The sequence below is a fragment of the Haliotis rubra genome, unplaced genomic scaffold (genome assembly GCF_003918875.1).
Source record: "Haliotis rubra isolate DU_JTF1 unplaced genomic scaffold, ASM391887v1 Scf476, whole genome shotgun sequence".
NCBI classification, from domain to species: Eukaryota; Metazoa; Mollusca; class Gastropoda; order Lepetellida; family Haliotidae; genus Haliotis; species Haliotis rubra.
This window is the reverse complement of record NW_025767164.1, coordinates 213,329-241,219: the sequence shown is the minus strand read 5'-3', so window position 1 is coordinate 241,219 and position 27,891 is coordinate 213,329. Positions and strand designations below refer to the sequence as shown.

General features: G+C 40.1%; 1 protein-coding gene across 3 annotated transcripts; it reads left to right on the top strand.

The window, feature by feature from the left end:
• Positions 1–6,661: 6,661 nt before the first annotated feature.
• Positions 6,662–27,835, top strand: LOC124290843 (oleosin GRP-17-like). Of its 3 annotated transcripts, none has more exons than XM_046727689.1 (9): positions 6,662–6,719; positions 9,239–10,306; positions 11,477–11,489; positions 12,511–12,551; positions 19,257–19,322; positions 22,146–22,193; positions 23,487–23,523; positions 24,628–24,749; positions 26,309–27,835. In XM_046727689.1, the coding sequence occupies exons 2-9, from the start codon at positions 9,269–9,271 to the stop codon at positions 26,456–26,458; spliced, it is 1,515 nt and encodes a 504-aa protein (XP_046583645.1). In that variant the 5' UTR covers positions 6,662–6,719; positions 9,239–9,268; the 3' UTR covers positions 26,459–27,835. The 3 variants fall into 3 exon arrangements, with proteins under 3 accessions (XP_046583645.1, XP_046583646.1, XP_046583644.1); XM_046727690.1 differs by having other exon boundaries at positions 6,686–6,768; XM_046727688.1 differs by lacking the exon at positions 6,662–6,719 and adding an exon at positions 6,804–6,950.
• Positions 27,836–27,891: the final 56 nt, after the last annotated feature.

The window sequence follows — 27,891 nt, the reverse complement described above, 5'->3', positions numbered from 1 at the left end:
GCGCTTTTCGCGCAAAACATTTTAGTGCGAAAATTTATACACCGCGAATAAACCTGTCATTCATTCAGTCTAGCCACGTTCGCCCCTGAGTTGTTACCATAACACATCAAGTTTGAAGACAGAAATCTACGGGAATCTTAAAATGGCGACTGATAGTAGCATAAAGAATCATACTTAACTGTCGCTATAATGGATTTCCCAAAACATAATTAAATAATGAGCCAAATCCCATCGCCGAATTAGCGTAAACAGCAATGTGTCTTGTGGCCGCCAAGGAAATTGGTCACATGACAGATGGTTTGATACAAAACAGATTACCATGAAACGACTCGGAAAGAAATAATACAGCAGTATTTTATTTATTCATTAAGATTTTATTTACCAGTACATCATGAAGCTTAATAGTCACTTAACACTCAATCATCTCATTCACAACAACCCGGCTTGTTTGAAATCACAAAGAGCTTCATATACAGTAGAAGTTAATTCGTCAGATCGTCAGAATTCGGAACATAAGACTGATGTGTTTTTCATCTCTTCCATGAGTAAACGGATTACTGTGTACTAGTATATCGCACAGATAGGGATTTCCGGTGAGTAAGCAATAAACGCCGCCTGACAGGTTAAGCCACTCTGTTTGTTTTCACTGCTATTAGTGGCGGCCAAAGAGACAGCTGGCAGTTCCGGCAATTACTGATTGCGCGAATAATTGACCGCACGATGTAGTCTAAACTGTCAATTCCTCGTAAATTGCACTACACGAAAATAAGTACGTTTACAGTAGTTGGTTGTTTTTTCTTTTGACATGATTCTGTTGGCAGAAATAATTTTAGTTTGTGTTTTGTTGTTATTAGCTGTTTGGACGAGAGAATCTAGTTGTGTTATTGTGGAGTCTAGTTGTATAGCCCTTTTTATTTGCTGAGTCCAGTTAGGTGTTACAACTTTAACAGGAATATTTCTGATTTTGTTTATTGCTTTGTAGTTTGGTTCATAAGCTTTTTGTGTGAACTGGATAAGATATCCATGTCAATTGAAGTGATTTCATTAGTTAAGACACTGAGTCGAGAAACTTTACAATAAAACGTTAAGACTCCCATGTTTTAATTAGATTTGGATTAAAAACTTACAACAAAAAGCAAACATCCCATACGGATTAGTCATGATACTGAATCAAGACGCTTCACAATGAAAACATTTGATTCTCATGTTCAAATTCCATTCAAAATAACAACTGAACACTATTTTACTATGTAATTATCAAATTTGTATTTTTCGGCCCTTATTTCGGCCGTTTTTACTTTTCATTATGGCCCATTTGACTACAACCCAAGAAAATGGAAACTGTTGGTGAGCATGAAGGCAAACAATGTGATGCAGATGACTTGGTACTAAATGAGCACTTATTATTTGTGATCTGGTGGTTTGTTGTGGGCTAATTAGATTTGTAAAGCTGGGCTTTTTGGGCCTTCACGTGGTACTAGTGCAAATTGGAATAAGTGCAATACACCAACAAGTGTATATACAAATTGCAGGCCCCAAATTGCATCAGCCTATCAACAATCGTTATCACAAACTTCCTCGTCTATGAAAGTAACACGATATAGACAGTCTAATTAACAATGTTGTCGAAGCGATAATTTCTTTGTCGTGAACTGATAACCTACGAACTACACTGACCACCACAACACCGAAAGCTTCATAGCATGCTTTATCTCAAATGAAGCCATGACACAGAAAAGATAAAAAAAAATTCTCTCCTGATCGCAAGCGGAAACCTGAGCCATGGACCGAAAGGGGATAGTAAGATAGAACATACCACGCCTCTTTGTTACAACGTAAAAAGGGTCTGCAATGAAACTTTATTGTTGAAGTATATCGGTTAAACACATGCCCGGATTCAAAGCACCTGGAAATCAAACTACAACAGTCCACGCCGACTGTTTCTTGGAAACGAATACCGTGCGACCTAATGAGCACGCGACGGCTAGAAAATAAAAATGGCTTCCCATCGCAATTCCTCAGAAATGCGTGAAGTGAACGTTTAAACGTATACAATTAAATGATTATCTATAACATAATAAATACAATAACCATTTTCACGTGCATATCTTATTAGAGCTACTTACATTGGTCAAAATATGACTATTTTCAGAAATTCTGTGTTGATTCTGCAAGCGTGTCCTTCCTTCCCCACGCAGTTACTCTCTGACCCTGCTTATTATGGACTTGGGCCCGTCTCGGAATGTCTTTTGTCAAGCGGCAAGTGTGCGCAGAGTTATTGAAACATGAAATTCTGTCAAAACCACGCGTATTGCGATATATTTACAAAAAGAATAAATCAACCTTTCTTAGCTTATTTTATATCATTTGTGTCAGAAATGTCAATAGATATGTGTATAGGATTAGTAGCAGCTTGAGCAAGAGAGTATAAAGACATGGTAGTAATTGTGTGACAACTATTCTTAATTTCAGTGTTGGTGTGGAGTTTGGAAAATGTGCAGCGGCCTTTATTTCTATAGCTTATAATTCATGTAATTCGAGTGAGTTTGAAACGTAAAAAGAGTAATCTTTTTAAAAATGCATATTAATTTGAATAAACTGCGGGTTACAATATATATAAGTAATGCAGAATAATTTATTAGGAACTGATATTCAGTTACTGACATCTTCCATAAAAATGTATGAGCCAGCCAAATAAAATACAATTTTGTTGTGTTTTTTATATAATTTTATTTTGAAAGCATTTTACAGCATTTTCATAGAATTCAACATACGACAGCCAAGTGCGGACATAAAACAAAGGAGATTCACATAAACAGATTATGGAATAAATATAGTACGAATGATCGTTTACTTATTGCACCAGTCTGTCAAAACAGCTATGAGCTCTTATAAGTGTGCCTGTGAGCTGATGCTTGTAAACGTGGCTTTGTAGTTCAAGCCCACTGAGGTACAATGAGACACGTGACATGACGTCATATGTGCCTGTTGCTGATGACTTTCTCTTCGATTTTACCTCATGGATTCTGAAGCAATAAAAGATGTCCCTGATGTCATTTCTGAAATGGATGTTAGACCGTATCAATACGATCCAAATTTTACGTCTTGCAAGACAATCTTCCAGTGAAGATGAAGAAGAATCAAGTGAAACGGAGGCACCGCTTGATGTCAAAACAATTTTATAAATAGGCCACATAATCAATCAGGAATATTATTTGTCAGCAAAATGTGATACAGTCCAACCAGCACACCCAACCCTATAAATAAATGACCAGTCTAAGAAAATATGTTTTTGAAATGTGATTGCAGTTTCTTTTGTGTCAAATGGTTGACTGTAGGGTGTCTGGGATTTAAAAAAGTTATTATGCTTCAAACGGGGGAACATAGAGATTAATCTGCTGCAAAAAATTTAGGATCCTAGTTCTCATTAATAACGTATCAAGTTTCCATACAAGATCCCACCCTGGTCGAGCAGAGATAATATAAGCGACGCAGATAAGTTATTCGGGGCGGTGGGGTAGCCTAATGGTTAAAGCGTTGGCTCGTCACGCCGAAGACCCGGGTTCGAATCCCCACATGGGCACAATGTGTGAAGCCCATTTCTGGTGTCCCCCGCCGTGATGTTGCTGGAATATTGCTAAAAGCGGCGTAAAACCAAACTCAGTCAGTCAGATAAGTTATTCCCCCAAAACTGATGAATTATATAATACTAGTCAGGAAAATGTCTATTTCCCTAGTTTTTGCATATGTAAATAGTTATAGAGCTCGGTCATAACCTTGAATATCAGAATCGCATCTTGTCAACCAATGAGAATACAGAAGAACTTTCACTGCACACGTGCACACTACTGACAATTAATAGCGAGTCAGATGCCGACGTGCGTAATTGGACAAAGCAGAAAACAATGAATGTAACAATTTAGTACTTCATGATTTGCGGTTGTATTCGGCAATTTTTCGGGTAGACTGCAGCATTTAGGGCTCCAAACCGGAACGAACGTTATATATTGAAACATTTGTTTCAAGCTAATGTGAAATCTCTTACTGATTTTGATAATATATATCTCATGGGTACCAGTCGAACTGCCCCAGCAACAAAATGCCCCAGACATTGTGGTCATTCATCCTAATTTGGTCAAATGTATTTGAAGGGATTAAATATAGGCCCTATACAATAAATACATAGCTTTTGTCAACTTTGATATTATGTTCTTCATAGGTTATTACGAAGTAAAATGTCTGATAAATGTTCCTTTAGTCATCTCATAACTATGCATGTATAACTATTATATGAAGAACATGATATCAAACTTGTCAAAACTATGCATTTATGGCAAATATTTAATCATTTTAAATAAATTGGGTCATTTTGACTACCCCCTGGGGCAATTTGACCAGAAATCCGGGGCAATTTGACCAAATTTGCTGGGGCATTTTGTAACTGGGGCAATTCGACTGGTACCCTATTACATCACAATCGGACTTGATTTAATCTATGTTAAAAATGAGTAAGTTGTAACATGGAATGATACACGTAAATGAATCTCGTGGGTACTGTTTCCTTCTTCAGCAGTACTTTTGGATTTTCATACCACATGTCTGCATGTCTCTTTCATATGCACAAGTCTCGAAATGATCGAACATTTCTCCTGCCTAAATCTATCGTTTTACTTGAAAACCCGGTGGCTCTTTCCATTGTTCCAGACCTGTTAAGGTCCGGGTTAGAATATTTAACCCATGCTTGTCGTAAGAGGCGACTAACGGGATCGGGTGGTCAGGCTCGCTGACTTGGTTGACGTATGTTATCGGTTCCCAATTGCGCAGATCGATGCTCATGCTGTTGATCACTGGCTTGTCTGGTCCAGACTCGATTATTTACAGACCGCCGCCATATAGATGGAAAATGGCTGAGTGCGGCGTAAAACTAAACTCACTTACTCACTCACTCCATTGTTCGATGATGCTGTGAATTCCCAGGCAACCCAATACATTATCGTACCACTTACAAAAACGACAGAAACAACACATTTGTATTACTGTAGCGCTTGGTCTTTGGCAATATATGGCGGACTCTTGTCATATTTGACGTCACGAGCGGAAAGGTCACGTGAGTTCCAGCGGAATATGCATCATGGCCGAAGCTCAGATACCAGAAACTGTTTTCGCGATTAAAACATAAATAACCATATTTTGTAATTAAAAATCTGGGTACATGTTTCTGATGACTTTATCTTTCACTCAGCAAATTATTGAAATTGTCTGGTATTCTCCTTTAACTGTCGGGTGTTTCCGTAACAGGCGGAAATATGAGTACGTTTTTTGTGTGTTTCTTGCGTTTTTACCAAATTTGGGTGCAATTTTAATCACGGGAGGTGACTTTTAGAATGCCTTTATATGAACAGATTTGTTTTCGTTAGTATTCTCCTTTAACATCTTGAGTGAGATCTTGAATAAAATATGTTGTGAGATCTTGAGTGAGATCTTGAGATCGTGAGGTCTTGAGTGAGATCTTGAATAAAATATGTTGTGAGATCTTGAGCGAGATCTTGAGTGAGATCTTGAGATCGTGAGGTCTTGAGTGAGATCTTGAATAAAATATGTTGTGAGATCTTGAGCGAGATCTTGAGTGAGATCTTGAGATCGTGAGGTCTTGAGTGAGATCTTGAATAAAATATGTTGTGAGATCTTGAGCGAGATCTTGAGTGAGATCTTGAGATCGTGAGGTCTTGAGTGAGATCTTGAATAAAATATGTTGTGAGATCTTGAGCGAGATCTTGAGTGAGATCTTGAGATCGTGAGGTCTTGAGTGAGATCTTGAATAAAATATGTTGTGAGATCTTGAGCGAGATCTTGAGTGAGATCTTGAGATCGAGTGAGATCTTGAGTGAGATCTTGAGATGTGTGAGATCTTGAGTGAGATCTTTGAGATCTTGAGATCGTGAGATCTTGAGTGAGATCTTGAATAAGATATGTTGTGAGATCTTGAGCGAGATCTTGAGTGAGATCTTGAGATCGTGAGGTCTTGAGTGAGATCTTGAGTAAAATCGTGAGTGAGTGGGATCATGAGTAAAATATCGAGTGAGATCTTGAGATCTTGAGTGAGATCTTGAGATCTTGAGATCTTGAGTGAGATCGTGAGGTCTTGAGTGGGATCGTGAGTGAGTGGAACAACATCATCATTATACAATAGTGACACACAATACAAATAGGACTTGAAGTATGACAAAGTGTGTGTACGTATCCCTATACTGCATTCTGTATGTTGTAATGTTTTTGTTTTGACGAGCGTCCTTCTAATACTAACATGAAATGCGTCTCTAACACTACCTGTTAGCATGTATTAATTGTTTTATTGTTGTGACCATGTTTCTAACCCTTTAAACACTGATCAAACGCATTTCAATTCATAAAATGATAAAATTCATAAAAAAATCATTTGTTGTCAATAAATACACGAAAAACAAATCTTGTAATTCCACGGCATGGGCAAACATATGGCAATGTCTACTGTAGATCCTTGAAATCTTAAACTATGCATTATAGGATGAATTACATGCTGGCATTGTTTGTATGTTAAAAGGGAAGGAAATATATGAAATACGTCAAGTAGATGCCTTTTATGTAAGATATGTTATGTAAGTCGTGTTGAGGTTAATAGTACACATTAGAAATAACTACGCTTCGTCGGCAGCGTGACCGGCATTTGGTGAACAAAATAGGTCTGTGTGGGAACGTTGATAACATGAACTATTCGTAATGCAAAGTACAATTGAGTGCATGGAATCTGGTTATAGCTTAATGTGTACTTGATGATCTGGAATATGAATGCTTCATCCAGAATATTGCATTATTATCTTCCGTTCGTATTTCGATCAGCTCACTTCACATAACTCTACATGCGTACATTTTGGATCGCACTGCGCAAGTGTAGCAGCTAGTCTGAATAACAGGTCCTGTCCTTTCTTTGTGCCCAATAACATCAGTTTAAGACAGTAGTCCATATTTATATTTATTTGAAATCATGCATCGTAATCAGATCTGACAATGGTCATTTGATATTACCATGCATTTCTCGAGAAGATAATATGCCTACAACAGTGTGGTTAGCTGCGTTGAAGGGGTCGTTGTGTACCCCAGGTACGTTTCTGTATACAGAAGCGTACCCTTACCCAAACCCCAAACACAAACACACACACACACACACACACACACACACACACACACACACACTGGGAGGTGTAGATTTGTCACTGTGCAGTTTTCTTGAACTGTCAATCAGTTGTATAGCTTACTAGATACATTTGGCGGTGGGGTAGCCCAGTGGTTAAAGCGTTTGCTCGTCACACGGAAGACCCGGGTTCGATTCCCCACATGGGTACAATGTGTGTAGCCCATTTCGGGTGTCCCCTGCCATGATATTGCTGGAACTTGGAATATTGCTAAAAGCGGGGTAAAACTCAACTCACTCATTCCAAGTGAAATATGCAACCAGAGACAGGGACCTGAGTTTGTTACATCCATTAGTTTATTTTTATGAGCTCATTAAGATCCTGGTTAGAATTGGTCTTCAGCAACCCATCCTTGTTGTAAGACTCAGGCGGTTAACGGAATCGGGTGGTCAGGCTTGTTGGCTTGGTTGACACATCCCAAAAGCATAGCTTCATGCTCATGCTGTTGATCACTGGATTTTCTGGTCTAGTCTTGATTATTTATAGACCGCTTTCATATAGGTGGAATATGCTGAGTGCAACACAAACAAGTTAGTTTCCTAAGTTGGTTACTACAATCAAAAAGTAAAACCTATATGATTCAAAACCTTAGGGTTGACCGCCTCCGTGGTGTAGTGGTTAGAGCGTCCGCCCGGAGAGCGGAAGGTCGCGGGTTCGATCCCTGACCGCGTCATACCAAAAGACGTTAAAATATGGTACTTGTTGGTCTCAGTCTGGCGCTCGGCATTAATGTGTACAACAAGGACCGGTCGGCTCGGAGTCGGTATAATATGTCTGAGTGGGGTATTCATGCTTAACTGCGGCATGGTATCTCAGTGAGCTAGCACTATAAAACCAGCTTAAGTCTGGGCTAGTGCAAGCAGCTGCACATACACATACATACACACGCATGCACATCGTCACATAAGCGAAATATTCTCAAGCACGACGTAAAACCCAGTTTCACCTCACCTCAATTTGCCAATAACAGTGATGAGCTGTGTTCTCCATTGATACATGTCGTACTGAGCCCAAATACTTACACAAAGTGAACCAAGTAATAGGGTGATGTTACTGGAGGTTTATGATACAGGACCTGGTTACCCTTGTGGAATGTTGGATTGTTGAAGTACAGGCACTGAACAGTCAATCCTGAAGTATACCCGTGAAGGTCCGGGTTAGAATATTGATCTTCAGCCACCCATGCTTGTCGTAAGAGGCGACTAACGGGATCGGGTGGTCAGGCTCACTGACTTGGTTGACACATTTTATCGGTTCCCAATTGCATAGATCAATGCTTATGCTGTTGATCACTGGATTGTCTGGTCCAGACTCATGTAATGCCGGGGGATATAGTCGACGCCTCATCCGTCCGTCCGTAATCATTTTTTTTCCAGAGTATAACTCAAAAACCGTTCAATATTTTTCAACAAAAATTGGTAGATATATCAAACAGATACATTGTATATGTTCTCTGACTTCAGTTTGTTGCTGTTCGTTCGTCACACTGAAGACCCAGGTTCGTCTCCCTCAATGGGTACAATGTGTGAAGCCCATTTCTGGTGTCCCCTGCCGTTATATTGCTGGAATATTGCTAAAAGCGGCGTAAAACCATACTCACTCACTCGGTTTGTTGCTGTACCTGTGGGGGCGGTGGGGTAGCCTAGTGGTTAAGGCGTTCGCTCGTCACGCCGAAAACCCGGGTTCGATTCCCAACATGGGCACAATGTGTTTAGCCCATTTCTGGTGTCCCCTGCCGTTATATTGCTGGAATATTGCTAAAAGCGGCGTAAAACTAAACTCACTCACTGCTGTACCTGTTGTGGTACTCATATTAATAATGATTGGAGCTGTTGGGCAGTTTTGTGATGAAAGCATTCGCCTGCCACGCCGAAGGCCTGGGTTCTATTCCCCACATGAGTACAATGTGAGAAGCCATTTCTCTTCTCCTCCAGTGTAACATATTGCTAAAAGCAGCATAAAATTAAAGTCACTCACTCATCCTAATACTTAGGTTGGTATTGTTTCAGATCTAATAGAGATACCTGAAAAACATTACGATGTACGGTCGTCAAGGACAAGGCAGATTTGGGAGTGGGAATGATATGATGTGGAATGACGATGGCAACATGGACTATGAGGTGGGAGGCAGGAATGTTCAGCGGTCAGTCGGAGGATATCTGGAAGAAAACCCGGACTTTGGTGGAGGTTACAGCCAAGATGATGGGGGATTCGGAAGTGGAAATACAATGGGAAGTCATGGTAGCATGAAGCGGAATATGGGCGGTCATAGTCGAATTATGGGGGGTCAGAGTGGAATGGGAGGTCAAGGTCATATGAGGGAAGGTCAGAGTGGCATGATGGGAGGTCAAAGTGGGATGATGGGTGGTCAAAGTGGGATGATGGGAGGTCAAAGTGATATGAGAGGGGGTCAAGGTCGCATGATGGGGGGTCAGAGTGGTAATATGGGCGGCCAAGGTCACATGATGGGAGGGCAAAGTGATATGAGAGGGGGTCAAGGTCGCATGATGGCAGGTCAAAGTGGGATGATGGGAGGCCAAAGTGGAATGATGGGAGATCAAAGTGGAATGATGGGTAGTCAGATGGGATTAGGAGGTGGCCAGCAGTCCATCAGTGGACAAAATAATAATGAATTGGTAGAATTGTTAAAGAAACAGTCAGACGTAATCAATAAACTCAGTGAGAAGATTGGCCTTGACACTGGTTACGGTGATCAAACATATGAAAGCGGTTATGGCGGCGAAGATTACTATGGCGATGGAGGTGGTGAACAATATTATGGAAATGAATATGACCGAGGTTATTATGAAGAAGATTATGGATCATATTTTGATGGTCCTAGGGGTGGTCCAAGGGGTGGTGGACCTTACAGAGGCCAACGATCCAGAATGATGCGAGGTGGACCTATGAGAGGCGGACCAATGCGGGGGGGATCAAGAAGAGGAGATTTCATGCCTCCTCGTGGAGGGTTCACTCCAGGCCCTGGAGGGAGAGGAGGCATGAGGGGGTCGCCAGGGAAACGAAGAGGCGACTTCCAGGGAGACTTTGGTGGGAAGAGACAGCGGATGGACAATGAGGTAATATACAGCTTCAAAATCACAAATTTGAAAACGTTTATTTTGTGGTGCCTTTTAAGAAGTGTTGGCCGGTGAAACAGCTATAGATTTGAGTATTTATATGCCACAATAACACTGTATTATGGACTTTTCCTACTTTTCCATGACCATTTTTGACATTATGTTGAAACTTTTCCTGTTGTCTTTGAGGTTTCATAAAGATTGACAGATATATTTATTCAAATCTTTCTTTTTTGCATGAATAAGGAAAATATTGTACTTTAGGGGTGCGTTCGTTTTGTTTCACACAAGTGCTTGCTTGTGTGCATGCTCAGATAGCCACCTCGCGCAAACGTCACATTGCTCAGCTGGGTGACACACTCAGTTGACTGTTTACAAACAAATATTGATTGTGAAAATCATTTTAGGTCAGTTGATTAAAACTATGTCTGTAAAATTATTTTCTTGCTAGTAATAGTGGTCTATAGACATAGACATGATGCAACGTCCGAATATGACTCATACAGGTCTGTAACACTCATTTGCGACCATCTGTTAATGAAATCCAATTAACCAAAACCAAAACAACAGCTTGGTTGATTACAAATTAAAGTAAGTCGGGAAATAAGGACGACTATGTTTGGCCTACTTCGCCTATGTTGGTGTAAAGACCATGCCAAATGACGTACTTCCGCCACTCTCACAATCTCCATCCTTGATCTTGTTGGATGGCCCTCTTGGCACTCGAGAGAATGCATGCGAGAGTATGCTCGCGAGAGTATGTATGCGAGAGTATGTATGCTAGAGTATGCATGCAAGAGTATGCACGCGAGAGACGCTCAGGCTGTTCGATTATGACATTCATTGCTCATGCGAGACAATTTCTGCAAAATGAATGCACACTGTGTGTATGAACAAGATTAAAAACCTGGGCCAAGATTTTCGAAGCTCTCTTAGCACTAAGATAGTTGTAAGTTAATGTTAATGCATGGCACTTACGATTATCTTAGGGCTAAGAGAGCTTCGAAAATCTAGGCCCTGGAGTACAGCCTGCAGCCATTGTTCTGATGAGAAGAGGATCAGGGTCACAGCAGACTTCATCCCTAATCTCTAGAATTTGTATTGGCATTGTCACTTTGTATTATATTTTGTATGTGCAACTGAATGTTATGTTCTATTCTATTTCTTCAGGCACAGTCTCGGCGTAAGTAGAACAGTGAGTGAGTTTAGTTTTACGCTGCACTCAGCAATATTCCAGCTATATGGCGGCAGTCTGTAAATAATCAAGTCTGGACCAGACTATCCAGTGATCAACAGCATGAATATCGATCTACGCAATTAGGAAACAATATGTGACAACCAAGTCAGCGAGCGTGACCATCCAATCCCGTTTGTCGCCTCTTGCGACAAGCATAGGTTACTGAAGATCAATTCTAACCCCGATATTCACGGGTTTAAGTATAGTAGGTTGTATGGTGAATCTGGATTAAAATGCTATCTGGTGCTTGCAGTGATTAGCCCACTGCAGTGGGTATTTTATATCCACAATGGCTGTTAAATGGGTTGTGATCAATACACCGGGGTAGACCTGGGCTAAACCTGCCTGCCACACAGTTTAGCAAAACGTTATGCTTATGTGCCGAATTTAATATGTGATCTTAAGTCACAACTTTACAGGTTCACTTCCCTAGCAGCACTTTAAAATTACCAGTCTTTTCAAAATTGGGGACAGATAGGATTAAAGTTTACTGGAATATTTTACTGGTGAAATACTGACAATTACCAATAAACAGAAACACTAGTTTCTAGTAGGGATGTCATGATGCGTATGTTTCATGAATCGATACGTATTGCGATACCCATGTCACGATTCGATAAGTATCACGATGCCTATTTTCGCGGCATTATCGCGTAAATTTAGTTACATTTTGAACATTAATGTTTCATATTTTATAATTGTCCATGAAAAGATCAACATTTTTTATTCTCAGAGATTAAAAAGTTCTAATTTCCCATCTTTGTGTATGAAAACTCTCATAACATCAAAAATCATGACACAATTGCAAAATGTAAACGATGGAATAACATATTTAAACCTATACTTTCAAAACTAAATGTTGATATAGTTTTGAATGTATCGATAATTGTATCGTCTCAGAAAAAGTATCGATGCATCGATGTATCCCTAGTTTCTAGTTTTTAGTTTGCTGAAACTCATATTTCAGGAGCCCGATCTGGTTATGCAGTGAAGACCGCTGAACAAAAGGTAGTTTGAAATTACAGATAGCTTCTATTTCCTCTCTATGTTACAGGGCAGAGGGTCAGGGTATTTTCCTGGGTTCGTTGGGATGTTTGCTCTACAGTTTCAGTTGCCAAAATTAGTGAGTTTGTTTGTTCACAGGTTAAATTCCTTGGGTTTGTGTCTTTATTTGTCATACAGGAATAATTCTGAAGGTTTGCTGGTTTGTAAGATACACAGGTTTAATTCCTGAGGTTTGTGTGTTTGTCTTTCATGCAGTTTTAATTCCCCTGGTTGGTAAGTTACACAGGTTTAATTCCTGAGGTTTGTGTGTTTGTCTGTCAATCAGTTTTAATTCCCCTGGTTTGTAAGATACACAGGTTTAATTCCTTGGGTTTGTGTGTTTGTCTGTCAATCTGTTTTAATTCCCCTGGTTTGTAAGATACACAGGTTTAATTCCTAATGATTCCCCTGGTTTGTAAGATACACAGGTTTAATTCCTGATGTTTGTGTGTATGTCTGTCAATCAGTTTTAATTCCCCTGGTTTGTAAGATACGCAGGTTTAATTTCCTGGGTTGGTTGGCATGTATCTTTCACAGGGTCAGTTGCAAAGGTTGGTGAGTGTGATTTTGTTTTAGATGAAGAGGTTTATTATGACTGCAGCTCTGATCCTGCTCATTATTTACTCAAGTTAACTACACAGAGACAATGTCATCCATTGTTTCCACGTGATGCATGCTAAAGCTGTTATGAATCACTTTTGTATTCAGTGAACTGAACCGTGTCCTTTCATGAATTCAGGGTGCCGTTCCACTAACCGATCTTAGCCCTATGCCAATCGTAAACCCCTAAAATCCCAATCTTACCGTGACGTTACGATCGGCATACCGTTCCACTAACCAATCTTACCTAAGTCAATCGTAAAGTTAAGATTCAAAGTCTAAGTTGCTCATGACCAACTTAGGATAGCTAAAATCAATCGTAGAGAAACCAAAATGGTGGCTTTCCTATTCTATGTGAAAAATAAGAGCGAGCATTTCACCTTGAGCGTCCCCTAAAATCCCCCATGAAATGAATTTGTATATTTCTGTGATGTAACCAAACACTGCACTGAAGCCTTACAAATGTCAGGCCAGTCTGACCACTGTCGTCATGGGGAACACAACCGAGCGAAGTCGGTGTGACACATTTGTACAACAATATTGCAACGTCATGGTTAAGAATAGGGACAGCCATGAAGTGAACAATGTTCTGAAGCAAAAAGATACAAATAGGTTTGATTTCACTGCGCATATTTGGTGGGGGATTCTAAAGGCAAGCTGCGTGTGATTCAAGATTAAATTACATTTGTGACGTCATTCCATTGTCTGCTCGCTCCATTACTTTTCAGGAATGAAGCGATGTGTACCAGCTTCAAATTAAAGACTTCATTTTGTCATTTTGACATATAACTTTGATAACAGAAATATTCCCAATACTTTGAATGTCATTGGATTGTCTGGTCCAGACTCGATTATTTATAGCTAAGATACATAGCGTTCACTAACATGAACGCCATGTTAGTGAACGCAATGCATCTTAGCTAGATTATTTACAGACCGCCGCCATATAGCTGGACTATTGCTGAGCGCGGCGTAAATCTAAACTCACTTCGTAAACTACTTTCCATCATTTGCTAGACTATGCAAAGGGAGATAACTCGTGCCTCGCATTCCTCTATCTCTCGCACGAAAGAGTCTCGATCTAAGCTTGGATCGGATCGTAAGATCGGGACCGGCTATGATCGGCCTAAGATCGGTTAGTGGAACGGGTGTAACTTTTAGCTAAGACGATTGTAAAATTGGCGTAACTTGCTAAGATTGATCTTAGATAAGATCGGTTAGTGGAACGGCACCCAGTTCATTAATTGTTATGACTTGAATCGAATATTCACAACTCGTTTTAATCTATTTAATTTGAAAGTATTGTGGTCGCTGGTCATTGTCGTGACAAATTAACACTTTCAACATGGTCAAAACATCAAAGAATTTATCTTGTTATTTTATGACTGAATATAATGCAGCCAACATAAAGGCGTGACAGGCTATAAAATGTCATAATGGATTCTTCATAGTAGATTCTTTGCAGCCTTAACACATCTGTATATTTATGATGTTTATATATATATATATGTCTATATGTATGTTTATATGTATGTTTGTATTTATGTTTATATGTGTACATTGAATAGTCTTGAATTTTGATGGACTGAAGTTATGCATATGAGGTCGGTGTTTGGTTGATTGGGGTCCACCAAAACCAGTGTGGGAATGAACATTGATATTCATTCCATGAAGTTTGGTAGTAACCATGGTGATGTAAAAACATATAAATCACCATGGCAACAGATGGAATGGTGGATATTCATTCCATGAAGTTCAGTAGTAACCATTGTGATGTAAAAACATATAAGTCACCATGGCAACAGATGGAATGGTGGAAAGTAATTCCACCAAGTTCAGTAGTAACCATTGCGATGTAAAAACATATGTCACCATGGCAACAGATGGAATGGTGGACAGTAATTCCACCAAGTTCAGTAGTAACCATTGTAATGTAAAAACACATAAATCACCATAGCAACAGATGGAATGGTGGATATTCATTTCATGAAGTTCTGTAGTAACCATGGTGATGTATAACATATAGATCACCATGGCAACACTTGGAGACACTGATCCTTTGTTAAAGAGGATCCTGTTTTATTCCTCCCTACAGTGTGAAAATGACGTTATTTCATCAAGGGTACATGGACCAGTTGGTCCATCTGTCGAAGGTTTCGTGTCAGTGGAACATACCCTTCCACTGTGGGTCAGGCAGAAGAAGATGGAGATGTACCATTACCCATCCAGAGGGACATTTGTTCCATCTGAATCATTTTACCAAGGGCAATGTGCCTTTTCTGTTGATATTATATTTACTCCATTCCTTTTTAAGTTTTTTCCCCATATTTTTGTGACAGACCATTTTTGTTAGCTGTCAACAAAGACCTACTAAAATAATGAAACTGTGTTTAAAAATATTTGCTATGAACATCCTCCAATTTTAAGCATCATCGATTGCCCAAGTTGTTATGTCTTCATAACAACTTTGATTATAATAGCGTGGACACAGCTGTGTCCTAAATAGTGTGGACACATTTACTACCATGCCTTGATTTTACGCCCAATTATGGCCTGAACAGAATGACATGCTAAATATAGCCATCCAATGAAATTACACTCCTGAGTGAAGTGTGTGAATGGGACCAGGGTATTTATCGGAATGGAATGGAGATATCATCCACTGGATGGTCTGAGATGAATTCAAAGCACATGAAGTACTGATAGATCATTCTGTCTTTGGTCACCCCAAGGATGGTGATATGTCGATGTTATGAATTTGACATGAAGCTTAAGCTGTTTTAATCTTAATGTATGGACATGGCACTTACTGTCTATCATAGACTTAAGAAAGCTACGAAAATCTAGGCCCTGATTTCTAGAAACCTTGAAGCACTGTGCAGAACAGTGTCTTGATTTAGCATTCAGAGATCTACTGATGCATCTATTTATTGTGAGTCTTAAAAGTATCAGACAGATTGAATAATAGTGTTTGCAGAAAACAGTAAAGATGTCAACTTGTATGTTGGCAGCATCATAGGTAAGTGACAAAGAACACATCTCTTTCCTCTTTACGATTCTTTGCTGGAATTAAGTATCACTCTCTCTGTGGGGCATTGACCCCTATTTTTGTGTGGAGATGTAAAGTATCACTTGGTCTGTGGGGTGTTGACCTCTATGATCCTGTGAAAACAAGCATCACTTGGTCTGTGGGGTGTTGACCCCTTATGATCCTGTGAAAACAAGCATCACTTGGTCTGTGGGGCGTTGACCCCTTATGATCCTGTGAAAACAAGCATCACTTGGTCTGTGGGGTGTTGACCCCTTATGATCCTGTGAAAACAAGCATCACTTGGTCTGTGGGGTGTTGACCCCTTATGATCCTGTGAAAACAAGCATCACTTGGTCTGTGGGGTGTTGACCCCTTATGGTCCTGTGAAAACAAGCATCACTTGGTCTGTGGGGCGTTGACCCCTATGATCCTGTGAAGACATGAAGCATCACTTGGTCTTTGGGGTATTGATGCTAGCTACCCCTTGAAGAAATATCTCAGTCTTGGGGGATTTGACCCCTATGTTTCCGTGAAGACAGTAAGCCTCACTTGTCTTTGTGGCGTTGACCGCTATGATCTTGTGAAGGCTTTCAGCATCATGTGGTTTGTGAGGCATTGATCCTGAAGATCCTGTGAAGAATTTAGAATCTCTGGGGCATTGCTGCCTATGATCCTGTGAAGACATGAAGCATCACTTGGTCTGTGGGGCGTTGACCCCTATGATCCTGTGAAAATAACCCTTTGAAGAAATCTCTCAGTCTTGGGGGATTACCCCCAATGTTTCTGTTATATTTCGCCCCCTTGGTCTTTGGGGCAATGACTCCTATTATCATGTGAAAACAAGCATCACTTTGTCTGTGGGGCGTTGACCCCTACGATCCTCTGAAGACATTTAGTGCTGAGTGGTGCTTTAATCCTAATTCTACAGAAGTATGAATAGGAGATGTGGACTTCTTGGTATAACACATGACTCTACAGTTTTGGCCATTTTTGAACAACACCAAGAAAGTAAGCCTCTTTTACTCCCTAAGCCACAAAGGGAGTGAGCATTGCCCATGTCAAATAAAGAAACGAACATATGTTACAGCACAATAAGTACACATGTGTTTCTTTGGCTCCAGTTTGAGCCATCACTAAGTTCAAAGTCAGAGTTGTCCAAATTTCTCTTTGGAAATGGAATCACATTTTAAATTTGATTTTTAAAAATGAATCTTGATTTGACATTGACATTTAGCGATCACTCCCATCACTCTGAACTGTGGACTCCCTGGTCTTCCTGGTCGGACAGCCTGGTGGTAAGTGTTGACTCAAGCTTTTGTTCACTTTATGATTTAAATAAGATTAAAATTGGTGAAATTATGTGAGAGCAACTGTGCCTGAAATCAACCGATTCTTATTCCAATTCCCAGATTGGCTGATTTAGTCTCATAATATTATCTTGTGAGTCTGTAGCTGCATGAATGGTCCAGTCGTCTTAGGTGCCGCTATTAGCTGCTCTGAAACCTATGATTGAGGGTTCGAATCTAGGCTCTTCTGATCCTTATTAGGTCATTCTTGTGGTTAAAAAAGGTTGTGCCCAGATTGTGGGAACACAGTTTTGAAAGAGATCCAGCCACACTTTGCTTGTTGTTAATTTGAATTCGGTCGTCAGATTGTTTGGGTTATTTGTCATCATATGGTGCACTCTCCGACCCAGAGTTCCATGCGGCCAGCCAGCATAGTACCTCTGCCACAGGCCAGAGAGATGTGACGATTCTTCACATCTTGCACAGTCCATTGAATATATTGTATATATTTCTTAACCCTTTCATTTTTGATGAGCCTTCACATCTACTTAATCTTCTTTGACAGAATCCAAATATCCAAAACCGTGTTACACTATTTCGATTTGCGTAGCGACCTTTTGTTTACATAGGTAATGCGGTTCCAAGTGCTGTCATTGAAGCTCTGTGCAGAGCAAGCGATGCAGCAACTTTAATGTATAAATATGTATTGTCATGAATCCTACTGTCGCAGTTGAAGAAGAATATCTATACAACAATGTAAAACAATATGAAGAGAGCACGAAAAGCTTGCATAAGGTCAGTCTCTTCTGCTTTACATATAAGTGCGTTTGTTTACAAACAAGAGAAAAGTCCGGTCACGTGATATACAAATTAGCCTGTGGAAGTGATGTTATGCTAAGTCATCGCTGCGCCGGAGTGTGCATACGGTGACAATGCAAAGCACTGTTCATAATATCAACCTTGTGACAGCAAGAACATTGCTTGTATAAAGCAAGAGTAATGCTGACTTTGGTGTTCAGTAGGCGAATAAAATGACAACATTATACAGACCTTGCAATACAAGGGTGCTCAGTAGGGGTGAAACGGTATACCACGGTATTAGTAGAACCGCTGTATTTTGCCTTCAGTTTGGTATACTGTAATGCAATCCAAAAATTCGGTTTTCGTACCATCATTTTATTAACCTTTTTAAACCTTTTCTAAATGTCTAAAAATTGAATCATTTTGTCAAAACCTATGACATTTCTTCATCATGATCATATCTGATTTACCGAACTGAAACAGACCGAACCGAAGGCCTTGTACCATAATACATATCGTACTTTGGTAAGAGCGTCCTGTTTGACCCTTAGTGCTCAGGGGTAGATACAGCTCTTTGAGAAAGAGGGGTTGCACACTTCATTTTCACGAGAGTTTCACTGGTCATTGAATAAATTTTCAGGACAAAAGGGTGTGCGCCCCCTGCACACCCCTCTGGATCCACCTAAGGTACTACATTCTTGACAAATACTTCCATTTATCAACCAGGTTCACTGGATGTTGGTTGACGTGGTGAAGATCAGTTTGTTACTACTGAGTTACAAGTAGTTTATTGTATGTTCCATGAAGCCTTTTAGTTTTCAGGGCTGTTGGAGATTCAACAGTTGGTATGTTCAGTCATCAGGCTGAACAAGTGGGCCAGATGCACCAGATGTACTAATATTACACTAGTCAACATGTGATTGCAGTAAAGTTCTAAATGTGACGTTTCAGGGGAGAGAAAGTGAGGACAACAAGAAGGGGACAGAAGCCATGAAGCCCAAGGCCACAGCCACACAGGTTGGTATTTCCCAGTATGATCCCAGTATTCCATGGCTTTAGAATTGCCTACCTTTGGGGATTCTGGATAGGAAACTATCCAAGTATTCCATGGCTTTAGAATTGTCTCCCCTTGGGGATTCTGGGCAGGAGTAGGTCCCCAGTTTTCCATTGTTTTAGAGATGCCTACCCATATTGATTCCAGGAAGGAAATGTTCCCAGTTTTCCATGGCTTTAGAGTTGTCTCCCCTTGGTGGTTCTGTGCAGGATAGGTCCCCAGTAACCATGGTTTTAGAATCGTCTCTCCTTGGGTATTCCTGTTAGGAAAGGTCCCCAGTAACCATGGTTTTAGAGTTGTGTCCCCTTGGAAAAAGTCCATTAACAGCATTCTTGCCTCTCATTCTGAATCACAACAGGTTAGATGGCATAGTTCAATAGTTCAAGTAATCAGTGTTGTTTCTCCTTGTTGATTGGACCAGAAAAGGTCTTCCATACTCTATGCATCTGTTCGTATGTTAAACAGCAAATGCCCACAGGTGGGGGTGGCCTAGTGGTTAAAGCATTCACTCGTCATGCTGAAGAACCGAGTTCGATATCCCACATGGGTACAATGTGCAAAGCCCATTTCTGGTGTCCCACGCTCTGATATTCCTGGAATATTGCAAAAGCAGCATAAACTTAACTCACTCACCCACATTCTTCTTTTCAACCAGTCAGTTTTTTGCAAAAAATTTGCTTGCTCTGTTGTAAACGCTCCAAATCACTGATGATTTATTTATCTGTACTTTGATTTTACTTTGATTTTAAGTGAAGTTTATTTAGCTCTTTGGCTGCTTACATGTACCATGTAATAACATAACTAAGGCAAAGTTGAAGCAGAAAATGCATGTCAACACTTTCATTGTTATCCTGATGACTAGATTGTCTGGTCCAGACTCGATTATTTACAGACCGCTGCCATATAGCTGGAATATTGCTGAGTGTGGCGTAAGACAAAACTCACTCACTCACTTAACATACCAGTTGGATTTGAAAAAATATTTGATGCTTCCATGCTTACCTGTAGGGGTGACTATTGAGGGGGAAACAACTATTGCGATAGCGATAGTCTATTGCAAGTTATTATCCCCCGCCCGCGTTTAGCATGAATACCCCACATTATACTGACTACGAGCCGACCAGTCCTTGTTGTACCCATAAATGTCGAGCGCCAGGCAGGGACCAACAAGTACCATATTTTAACGTCTTTTGGTATGACGCGGTCGGGGATCGAACATGCAACCTTCCACTCTCCAGGCGGACGCTCTAACACCAAAGGGGTGAACCCTGTCAACGAGCAGTTAAGAATGCCATCTCTGCCATGATGCCACACCCTTCTACAATATCAGGGTGTTAAAAAAAACAGTTTGTGCTGAAGGACCTTACAGTCTACCACCTAACTTGGCCAAAGCATCAATTTCCTTATATATTTGGCCTTATTATATGAACTAATATTAGCTTAGCTTACTAGATGAAACAGAATTTAACTCGACCTTGTCATCAGACTAACAGCGCAAGATGCAGGTTAAGCACCTAATTTACTGAATGAGTTGGTTTTTTATTACATAAAAAAGTTTCATCTTCAAAAGGAGGCCTCACAAACCTGTCGAAGATATGATGAACAAGCAAGCAGGGCTGTAACGATGCATCGAACTATCGATGGATTGCAATTGTTGAGTCCCTGATAGCAATTAATCGATGGTAGAAACGAAAAACTATTGATGCCTCGATAGTATGTGTGACTATCGATAGTTTAACAATTGACTTCTGTTGATAAATGCGCAGTGCAAAACACAGGAAGTACCAGATTCGAAAACTTTGAGTTTTTTATTGTTTGGGTGCAGACTTGCAGCTTCATTGAAATTATGTCTTAACTGTTTACTTGATCTGGGTTTCAACTTTCTTGTCAGTTATTAAAAGAGACTGAAACTTTTTTTATTTCATATAAACTATACATTCATTTGGGAAATGACTTCAAAAGTGACAATTCAAGGACAAAAAAACAATCGCTATCATAATAACAAGCATTGTCACTAAGGTGACATAATCCCCCGCTGCAAATTATCAAATCAAATTATGGGTACAACAAGGACTGATCGGCTCGGTGTCAGTATAATGTGTATGAGTGGGGTATTCATGCTTCACTGCGGCATGGTATCTCACTGGGCTAGCACTATAAAACCAGCTTAAGTCTGGGTTAGTACAAGCAGCCGCACATACACATACACACGCATGCACATCGTCATATGAGCGAAATATTCTCAAACACGACGTTAACCTAATTTCTCCTCACCTCACCCCTGTGGTCATGCTGAGAAGGTCTCTGACTTCAGATCAGAAGGTGTGTTGTTCAAATCAAAGCATGAGACTAGGAAACTTTATGGTCACCATAATATTACTGTTGATCACTGGATTGTCTGGTCCAGACTCGATTATTAACAGACCGCCGCCATATATCTGGAATATTGCTGAGTGCAGCGTAAAACTTTACTCACTCACTCACTCACTCACTTGATCATATTTCCTGACACTGCTGTCAGACATAGTACAAGATACTAAATATGGCCTTGATCCCTGAGATTGCATCAGCTGCCGATGAGGCATGGATGACATCCAAGTTTAAAGATCGCTAAGGCCTACAGTCACAAAAAGACCAGTGATTAGAATACTCCAGAAACCAGAGCCAAATCACAGTGCCTAGAATCTTTTCATTTGTAAAACCTGCCAGGCCAAGTACAATTTGCAGAAAGCTTTGGATGATGGGAAAGTAAATGTTTGGTGTATGAACTGTGGTTGTGTTTTCAGTATCGCAAGTATCTCCGCAAGAAGGTTCAGCAGCAGAGGGAGGAGGATGTGAGTATACAAGGGTAGATTGTACAAGTCTGTTCATGTGGAAGAGTGAGGTGCCCAGCACACAGTTGGTTTAAGATGCTCAACACTTTTGTTTGTGTGAGATGCAGTACACTTTGTTTGTGTGAGATGCAGTACACTTATGTTTGTGTGAGATGCAGAACACTTATGTTTGTGTGAAATGCAGCCACAACACTTATGTTTGTGTGAGATGCAGAACACTTATGTTTGAGATGTGAGATGCAGTGTGAACACTTTGTTTGTGTGAGATGCAGAACACTTTGTTTGTGTGAGATGCAGAACACTTTGTTTGTGTGAGATGCAGAACACTTTTGTTTGTGTGAGATGCAGAACACTTATGTTTGTGTGAGATGCAGAACACTTATGTTTGTGTGAGATGCAGAACACTTATGTTTGTGTGAGATGCAGAACACTTTTGTTTGTGTGAGATGCAGAACACTTATGGTTTGTGTGAGATGCAGAACACTTATGTTTGTGTGAGATGCAGAACACTTATGTTTGTGTGAGATGCAGAACACTTATGTTTTGTGTGAGATGCAGAACACTTATGTTTGTGTGAGATGCAGAACACTTATGTTTGTGTGAGATGCAGAACACTTATGTTTGTGTGAGATGCAGAACACTTTTGTTTGTGTGAGATGCAGAACACTTATGTTTGTGTGAGATGCAGAACACATAGTTTGTGTGAGATGCCAGAACACTTATGTTTTGTGCAGATGCAGAACACTTAGTTTGCATGCAGGATGCCCACCACTATGTTTTGTGTGAGATGCAGAACACTTAGTTTGAGATGTGAGATGTATAGCACTCAGTTTGTGTGAGAGATGTATAGCACTCAGTTTGTGTGAGAGATGTATAGCACTCAGTTTGTATGAGAGATGGCCAGTACTATTTTTGTGTGGGATGCCCAGTATGGCACATGACACGGTTCCTCCAAAAAATGTTTGTGATGTTTCTGTGTCTTCTTTGTTTGTCAGAGGTGTATTGTCATTTGATCTCTGATTGACCTAATCGAATAATGTCTGAAGTCAAAGTAAGTGCATGCTATCTGTGGTTGTCAACACCTCCAAAGCGTGATGAGAATTGCAAGATTAGATCTCAGTCTTATTGAATAGACTGACTGAGTTTGGTTTTATGCCGCAATATTCCAGCAACATCACGGCAGTATTGAATAGAAGGAATAATCCTTATCTTGAATCTTTTAGGAAATGTCATAAGGATAATTAAGTTTTAGGTTTTGACCATGCAAATGACACTAATTATTTTTTACTTCAGGGAACCTTTCCAGCCTATGATGAGAACAAAGCCATAGGTAAGATGATTTTTAAAAGGGAACGGGTGGTCCTGAACAAATCAGTATTGAGTTAGGTCCCTTTGTTGAGCCAGGGTATGCTTGTAGTGAATTTCAAAGACAGACTCACCAGAGAAATGCTTTGAGGTATATCAGCACTATACTGATACTTGTAGGTTTCTCTGATGGAGTGGTATATTGTGCATAATATCACTTTTGTTTATCTGGACCAGACGATAACAGCGAGGGGGTTTCATGAGTGAACAAGTCAGTGTTTTCAAATCTTTGAAGGGCATTGTGATTATTCACAGTAAATAAATTGACATCCATAAATCTTGCTTTTCTCAGTGTTTTCAGTATTTTAGGGGCTTTTGTCAGTTGTCATTAATTTTTTACACTTATTGAAGAATACATATGTCAAATTGAACAGAAAAAGCAGATTCATCAGATGCTCATGATGTTGACCATTGGTATGTCTGGTCCTGACTCGACTGCCCTAGCGACCTGTGAAGATCCGGGGTAGAATAGGTCTTCAGCAACCCATGCTTGTCACAGAAGGCGACTATGCTTGTCGTAATAGGCGACTAACGGGATCGGGTGGTCAGGCTCGCTGACTTGGTTGACACATGTCATCGGTTCCCAATTGCGCAGATCGATGTTCATGATGTTGATCACTGGATTGTCTGGTCCCGACTCGATTATTTACAGACTGCCACCATATAGCTGGAATATTGCTGAGTGTGGCGTAAAACTAAACTCACTCACTCGACTGCCCTAGCATTTATCAACATCAACCAGTGTTCAAAATTTACGCTGTTCCTGTGGCCCCTGGCTAGTAAAAATTCATCAGGACCACTAAATGATGAGTTTGCAGTGGTCATGGTGGCCAGTGAATTTTGTATTGATAGTTAAGTAAATCTACGAATGCTATTTTGGACCAGTGAAGTACAGACAGGACCACTAATTATTGTCCACTGGTCCTGTGGTCTAGTGGAAAATTTTGAAAGGTTTCTTTCCCTGTCAACGTGGACTATATCTCTGAAGGAAAGTCAGTTCTATTCAGACTGACTAAGTCCGTTATTGAAAGGATAGCTTGCTTATGTTGCCCTGTGTGATTCTGTGTAGGGAGGAAGTACATTGAGAATGTCGAAGGATACTACTGCCAGAAGTGTCGCCGATTCTTCCGGGATGAGTCAGAGGCCAAAATAGAGCACTGCATGACATGGGCACATTACCAGAGAATCAAGGTATGTAACAGTGATGACATTACCAGAGAATCAAGGTATGTAACACTGGATGACATTACCAGAGAATCAAGGTATGTAACACTGGATGACATTACCAGAGAATCAAGGTATGTAACACTGGATGACATTACCAGAGAATCAAGGTATGTAACACTGGATGACATTACCAGAGAATCAAGGTATGTAACACTGGATGACATTACCAAGGTATGTAACACTGGATGACATTACCAGAGAATCAAGGTATGTAACACTGGATGACACTACCAGAGAATCAAGGTATGTAACACTGGATGACACTACCAGAGAATCAAGGTGTCTAACACTAAATGACATTACCAGAGAATCAAGATATGTACAGGGCTCCAGATTATTTTTCAGCATCAGGAGTACATACTAGGGTTTTTTTTCAATATAGGACTCAGAGGCCCAGATAAGCTGCGTATCCGGGTAAAATACGCATAGAAAATTTCAAATTACGCATTGACAAATAATTGTTGCGTACCCAATTACGCATTTAAAATGTTAGATACGCAAACAGTTTAAAACAAATGTGTACGGAATATATTTATAAAACTCGCTTGCATAATGAAAAAGACATCGATTGCTATCAAGTTGTACTGTTAGTATAGGACTAGTATTGTACTGTCAGTATAGGATGAGTGATTTTTCATGAAATCATTTCCAATATATTTAAGTTGGTTTTGATTAGGTATGACATAAGGCAGAACATACCTACTTAGTAAACTTTCTCAATGACATAATACTGAGTAAAATGAGTGAAACACGCACATATTTGAAAGCAGTGGGTAACGGAAAATGAAATACCCACTCAACATTTATAATACCCTCTCCAAAAAGATACAGTGGGTACAGTACCCACATGAGCTAAATCTTATCTGGAGCTCTGGGACTACTTGAAAAACTTAAGAGTACATTATGGAATTTAATGGAGTGTGACTACAAGACGAACGAGTGATACTAGTAGTATTACTAATTTATTTCTGAAAGATACTTGTAATTTGTATTTGTGCAGCCATGTTTACATACAAGTTCGCAATTTTGACCCATCAAATTTAAACGAGATGATCCGCTAGGGTACGCGGTTTCCTCAGCAAGAATTAGCTCTGAAAGGTGGTGATAAAGAATAGAGGTGAGGTGAAATGGGGTTTAATGTCGTACTTGAGAATATTTCATTCATGACAACGTTCATGTATGTGTATGTGCGGCTGCTTGTACTAGCCCAGACGTAAGCTGGTTTTATAGTGCTAGTTCACTGAAATACCATGCCGCAGTGAAGCATGAATACCCCACTCAGACACATTATACTGACTCCGAACCAACCAGTCCTTGTTGTACCCATTAATGCCGAGCGCCAGGCAGGGACCAACAAGTACCATATTTTAACGTCTTTTGGTATGACGCGGCCAGAGACATAAGGAATAGAAAATTATCCATAAAAAGGGTTCTGATTCATGTTCGTCCATCTTCTAAATGCCTTTCAAGAACTACTTTGGTGATGCTAGAATGCCTCCAGAAGTCTGCTGTAATCCTTTCAGAATACAAAGTTCCCGAAGGAAGAGGACAAGAAGAAGGATGCGGATGGGAAAGGTGGGGGAGATGAGGCTGTGGAGATGGCTGCAGACGTCAAGACTGAAGCTGCTGATGCACAAGTGGATGAAGAGGAGTTGCTGAAGGAGGATGAGTGATATCGAGCCGGACAATGAATGATACCGATCTGATGAAAATCTGTTGTTGAAAGACTGGGAACTGATGTACAAGCTTGTGTCAGATGATTGAAGTCCCACTGACCTTCTGGGCAGGAAAATGCAGTAAATGCATTTTTTCGTAACTTGGACCACCTGATGGATGTGAAAGTGTATTGTTCATGTAATGACTACATGTACAAACTGTATTAGTAGATTTTGACAGAGCTGTGTGGGCGGTGATGTGGATGAGTAGATAAAGTATTCGCACGTCACCCTGAGGACCCACGTTCGGTTGGGTACAATGTTTGTGGGCCATTCCTCCTGTTGTGATATTACTCAGGGGCGGATACAGCTTTTTGAGAAGGGAGGGTGCATACTATTGAGAAAAGCGGGGATGCACACTTCATTTCCACCCAAGTTTCAATGGTCATTTAATAAACTTTCAGGACAGGAGGTGGGTGCGCACCCCTGCACCCCTTCTGGATCCGCCTATGTGACTGGAGTGTCACATAAGTGGCTTAAAACCATACTCAGTACTGCAGCCAGACTGCGTTGTTGCAGAATTCCTGCTGATTGTAATTACCTTGGCACTTTATTCATAAATGTATGCGCCAACAATTTATAACAAGTTTTTATATATTGGGCACATAATTATTTTCAAAATACAACTAATTTGATTTAAACATTCGGAAATCAAAATCAAAATACTGAAACAGCCGGAATTCAAAAGAAAGTTTCATAAGCTCTGTACATTGCTAGTATGTCTATTTGCATACAAACTGTAATATGAATTGCTGTAAGGAGCTCGTTTCACTGTAAAGAGCTCAACTTAATGTTCAGAGTTTATCATGGAATCTTTTTGGCTGTCAACATGTCAAACAGACATTTGCAGATTTGTCATGGTTATTGGCCCACGGTTTCTAAAGGTAGGGGCCAACTGGCCCCTTCCAAGGAAATCATGGCTGCAGATTGCATACTAAATGACTATAAATTATCAGGCATGGAATTATCCATCAATGTGCATGGATTGACTTTTGATAACCTATGTCAAGTGCTTTTGAGATCAGCTATTCATTATTTCTTTTCACTTCTGTTGATTGAGAATACAAAAGGGAGATAAGCCTGTCAAAATCATTGAGTACCACTGATGAAGGAATGTCTTCAGCTCTGAATTGAATTTTGAAGATTCATTATTTGTCTCATCATGTGAGAACTGGTAATAAAGTCCATGTCATAGCTGAGAATGACCCAGGTTTCAACTAATCTTTGAGCTTGGGGGATTATTATTCAATTCTTATTGCATTTTCATTTCAATCGTCAGTCTCATTTTTGCATCATAATTTTAGAATGTCCAAAAAACAATGAATTTGAATATCACTATTTGAGTCATTTTCTGTTTTCAAATGTGTATTCCTGGATATGGGACACACATG